A 5,135-nucleotide genomic window follows, 5' to 3' on the forward strand; every position below is an offset into this window, starting at 1 on the left:
CGTTGCTAGTCTCTACCGAATGTAATTTTAGGTGAGTGTGGACATTTTACAAGCGAAAGTGAACGAGAGAAATTGTACAAGTGAACAAAGTTGTGACGCATGCTTTTCTGAAGGAAGAGCAGAGTAGGAAGACGAAGCTAGTAGGAAGCACAGGGACAAAATGGCCACTGTACTCTCTCATCCAGACCTCCGACTTCTGGCAGAAAGCCATTCTAATAATGTAGTATGTTCCATTTAGCAGACTCTTTAAAAAAAATGTTTTATCCAAAGCGACTTTCAGCCATACGTGCATACATTTAACATATGGTTGGTCCCGGGAATTGAACCCACACTCCTGACGTTGCAAGCACTACGCTCTACCAACTGAGCTACAGAGAACCACCAGATATCTAATGGTGAACATTTTAGTGGTGAATTGTATACAAGGGTTGCGGCAGGTACCCTAGTGGTTAGAGCGTTGGTCTAAAACCTCCAAAACAGCAAGCAATGCAGGTGTAGAAGCACGGTGGCTAGGGAAAACTCCCTAGAAAGGTCAAAACCTAGGAAGAAACCTAGAGAGGAACCAGGCATATGGAAAACTCCCTAGAAAGGCCAAAACCTAGGAAGAAACCTAGAGAGGAACCAGGCTATGAGGGGTGGCCAGTCCTCTTCTGGCTGTGCCGGGTGGAGATTGTAACAGAACATGGCCAAGATGTTCAAATGTTCATAGATGACCAACATGGTCAAATAATAATACATTGAAACACCTTGAAATCTTAAACTAAAAAGTACATTTTGTGTGCACTACGTCATCACACACTGGTTTATATCTGCAACAAGTCTGTTTGGTGGAATCACACCCCTGGTGGGAAAAATGAGAGTGTGGTCTCCGCGCAGAGTGTGGTCTCCGCGCAGAGTGTGGTCTCCGCGCAGAGTGTGGTCTCCGCGCAGAGTGTGGTCTCCGCGCAGAGTGTGGTCTCCGCGCAGAGTATGGTCTCCGTATTGTCTCCGTGCAAAGTATTGTCTCCATGCAGAGTATATTGTCCCCGTGCAGAGTATTGTCTCCGTCTTGTCTCCGTGCAGAGTATTGTCTCCGTGCAGAGTATTGTCTCCGTGCAGAGTATTGCCTCCGTCTTGTCTCCGTGCAGAGTATTGTCTCCGTGCAGAGTATTGTCTCCGTGCAGAGTATTGTCTCCGCGCAGAGAATTGTCTCCGGCTTGTCTCCGTGCAGAGTATTGTCTCCGTGCAGAGTATTGCCTCCGTCTTGTCTCCGTGCAGAGTATTGTCTCCGTGCAGAGTATTGTCTTCATGCAGAGTATTGTCTTCGTGCAGAGTATTGTCTCCGTCTTGTCTCCGTGCAGAGTATTGTCTCCGTGCAGAGTATTGCCTCCGCGCAAAGTATTGTCTCCGTCTTGTCTCCGCGCAGAGTATTGTCTCCGTGCAGAGTATTGTCTTCATGCAGAGTATTGTCTTAATGCAAAGTATTGTCTCCGTACAGAGTATTGTCTCCGTCTTGTCTTCATGCAGAGTATTGTCTTCATGCAGAGTATTGTCTTCATGCAGAGTATTGTCTCCGTAAAGAGTATTGTCTCCGGCGTGTCTTCGTGCAGAGTATTGTCTCCGTGCAGAGTATTGTCTCCGTGCAGAGTATTGTCTCCGTGCAGAGTATTGTCTCCGTCTTGTCTTCATGCAGAGTATTGTCTTCATGCAGAGTATTGTCTCCGTGCAGAGTAGTGTCTCCATGCAGAGTATTGTCTCCGTGCAGAGTATTGTCTCCGTACAGAGTACTGTCTCCGTCTTGTCTTCATGCAGAGTATTGTCTTCATGCGGAGTATTGTCTTCATGCAGAGTATTGCCTCCGTACAGAGTATTGTCTCCGTCTTGTCTCCATGCAGAGTATTGTCTCCATGCAGAGTATTGTCTCCATGCAGAGTATTGTCTCCATGCAGAGTATTGTCTCCATGCAGAGTATTGTCTCCATGCAGAGTATTGAAACTAAAATATTAAATTGAAAAGTGTCTTCCACATTTAACCCCTCTGAATCAGAGAGGTGCGCCCCGCCCCGGCTGCCATAATCAACATCCACATCTTCGGGGCCCGGGGAACAGCGGGTTAACTGCCTTGCTCCGGGGCAGAAAGACAGATTTTTTTTTTTTACCTTGTCATCTCGGGGATTCGATCCAACCACCTTTCGGTTACTGGCTCAATGCTCTAACCACTGGGATCCTAATGTAAATTCTAGGGGTTGAAGCCACATGTTTCATTGGGCCATGTGTACATATAGGTGACACAGGGAAACTCAATGAAGAAAGGCAAGTACAGTACAGTTTTGATTTGTTGTTTCTTATTTCAGGTGGATGTGAAGGACAAGGGCGTATGGTACCTGGGGGTGACAGGGGAGTACAGTCCCAGGAAGGGTTTCGTCAACCTGTGTCCATCCTCCGGCTACTGGAGCCTCAGTCTGCAGGACAGGCTATATGCTAACGAGGAGGATGCCAAGATACCTCTGGCCGACTACTGGAACTCCCCGAGGGTGGGCGTGTACCTGGACTACGACGCAGGACGCGTGTCCTTCTACGACGCAGTCACCATGAAGAAGTTGTACATGTTTGAGGCGTACTTCGAAGAGCCGGTATCTCCTTTCTTCAGCCCAGGGAAGAACGATCCTGGGAGCAGACTGCAGATCTGTCATTACTACTGAGATGGCGGGGGGAGGGGAGGTGCCTGGGTAGAAGTTTTAGGCCTACAGCCAACTCTGAGTGTGTGTGGCTACTCATTACAGATTCACTCTTGATGACAGCAAGGAGGGGGGGTGTGTGTGTGCCTGGGTAGAAGATGAGGCCTATAGCCAACCTTGAGAGTGAGTGTGTGTGTGTGGCTACTCATTCCAGATCCACGATTGATGATCAACCATTCCAGCTGTGGCTTTGTGCCCGAGCCCCTGGAGTGTTCTAGAATGGTACTAATTCTACTGTGGCTTTGTGCCCAAGCCCCTGGAGTGTTCTAGAATGGTACTGATTATACTGTGGCTTTATGGTACTGATTCTACTGTGGCTTTGTGCCAGAGCCCCTGGAGTGTTCTAGAATGGTACTGATTATACTGTGGCTTTATGGTACTGATTCTACTGTGGCTTTGTGCCAGAGCCCCTGGAGTGTTCTAGAATAGTACTGATTCTACTGTGGCTTTGTGCCAGAGCCCCTGGAGTGTTCTAGAATGGTACTGATTCTACTGTGGCTTTGTGCCAGAGCCCCTGGAGTGTTCTAGAATGTTACTAATTCTACTGTGGCTTTGTGCCAGAGCCCCTGGAGTGTTCTACAATGTTACTAATTATACTGTGGCTTTGTGCCAGAGCCCCTGGAGTGTTCTAGAATGTTACTAATTCTACTGTGGCTTTGTGCCAGAGCCCCTGGAGTGTTCTAGAATGTTACTAATTCTACTGTGGCTTTGTGCTAGAGCCCCTGGAGTGTTCTAGAATGTTACTAATTCTACTGTGGCTTTGTGCCAGAGCCCCTGGAGTGTTCTAGAATGTTACTAATTCTACTGTGGCTTTGTGCTAGAGCCCCTGGAGTGTTCTAGAATGTTACTAATTCTACTGTGGCTTTGTGCCAGAGCCCCTGGAGTGTTCTAGAATGGTACTGATTCTACTGTGGTGGGGGTTCCAGAGTGTCTTGTTCAATTGTGATTGTAGAATTTCTAAAATGGAAACATTTAAAATGAAAGACTCCCTTGGTGGTTGCGTGTGGCACCACAGGGACTCGTTGTAACTAATGCATGACATCACGTTGGCAAGACAGTTGCCTTTCTCCTAAAGGACACCAAGACACGGCCTTGTGCCGTTAGTCAGCTGCAGAGTGTGACCGTTTCAACGTGTTGAATCGTCTGCAAAGTGAAAATGACAGCCAATATCCTGGTCAGAGGATTCTGGTTCTAACCACTGGACTTTACGGCGTGGTCTGACCTCTAAAAGCTGTGATAGGAAGTGCATGCATCTCATATGGCACCCTATATAGTGCACTACCAGGGTCCATAGGACTCTGGTAGAAAGTAGTGAACCATATTTATTTATTTATTTATTTATTTAACTAGGCAAGTCAGTTAAGAACAAATTCTTATTTTCAATGACAGCCTAGGAACAGTGGGTTAACTGCCTGTTCAGGGCCAGAACGACAGATTTGTACCTTGTCAGCTCGGGGGTTTGAACTTGCAACCTTCCTGTTACTAGTCCAACGCTCTAACCACTAGGCTACCCTGCCGCCCCATATAAGGGAATAGGGTGTGTGGTCATACTGTACCATAGTAGTGGACATAACAGCACTTCAGTCACGCCTGTTCCTACAGACAGTCATTAGAGGTGTTAGTACCCTACTACAGACACAGCACGTGTCCCCAATAGCACTCTGTACCATATACAGTGTACCACTTTGGTCAAAATCAGATCACTATATAGGACAGGGATTCCCAAACTCGATACTCGGGTACACGTTTTAGTTAGTTGTTGTTGTTGTTGTTGAGAAGTGCTGTTATGTCCACTACTATGGTACAGTATGACCACATACTCTATTCTCTTTATATGGTGCACTACTTTCTACCAGACTCCTATGGACCCTGGGTAGTGCACTATATAGGGAATAGGGTGCACTATATAGGGAATAGGGTGCCATATGAGATGCATCCATAGTTGATGTGCAGAAACGGAGGACTGCTCTGAATTTCCTAAAACACAGAGTGCATGTAACTGCCAAAATAAAGGAAACTCAAACACAGTGTGTTAATAGGGCATTGGGGCCACCAGAACAGCTTCAATGTGTCTTGGCACCGATTCTACCGGAGTCTGGAACTCTATTGGAGGGATGTGACACCATTCTTCCCCCGGGAAATTCCATCATTTGGTGTTTTGTTGATTGGTGATGGGAAAACACGGTCTCAGGCGCCACTCCAGAATCTCCCGTAAGTGTTGAATTGGGTTGAGATCTGGTGACTGACACACACCTTTTTAAACCCCCTATGTTCCTATGAGACCCCTCTTTTATATCACTGAGATCTTTTTTTTTTCTAGCCATAGTAGCCAAAGTATCAGGGTATTTTTATACATGAACATAACCATTATGGGATGTCAATTGCTTAACTCAGGAACCACATCTGTGTGGAAGCGCCT

At 46.7% G+C, this 5,135-nt stretch overlaps 1 protein-coding gene across 3 annotated transcripts in view; it reads left to right on the plus strand.

Moving 5' to 3' along the window:
- The window catches only part of LOC139388674 (tripartite motif containing 47), a 24,128-nt gene extending 21,271 nt beyond the window's left edge, over positions 1 to 2,857 (plus strand). For all 3 annotated transcript variants that reach the window (XM_071135494.1, XM_071135497.1, XM_071135496.1), the window contains one exon: positions 2,333 to 2,857. In XM_071135494.1, the coding sequence (XP_070991595.1) occupies positions 2,333 to 2,680 (348 nt within the window). In that variant the 3' untranslated portion in view covers positions 2,681 to 2,857. The remainder of the gene's footprint in view (positions 1 to 2,332) is intronic.
- Positions 2,858 to 5,135: the final 2,278 nt, after the last annotated feature.

Source organism: Oncorhynchus clarkii, chromosome 29 (assembly GCF_045791955.1).
Source record: "Oncorhynchus clarkii lewisi isolate Uvic-CL-2024 chromosome 29, UVic_Ocla_1.0, whole genome shotgun sequence".
Lineage (NCBI taxonomy): Eukaryota > Metazoa > Chordata > Actinopteri > Salmoniformes > Salmonidae > Oncorhynchus > Oncorhynchus clarkii.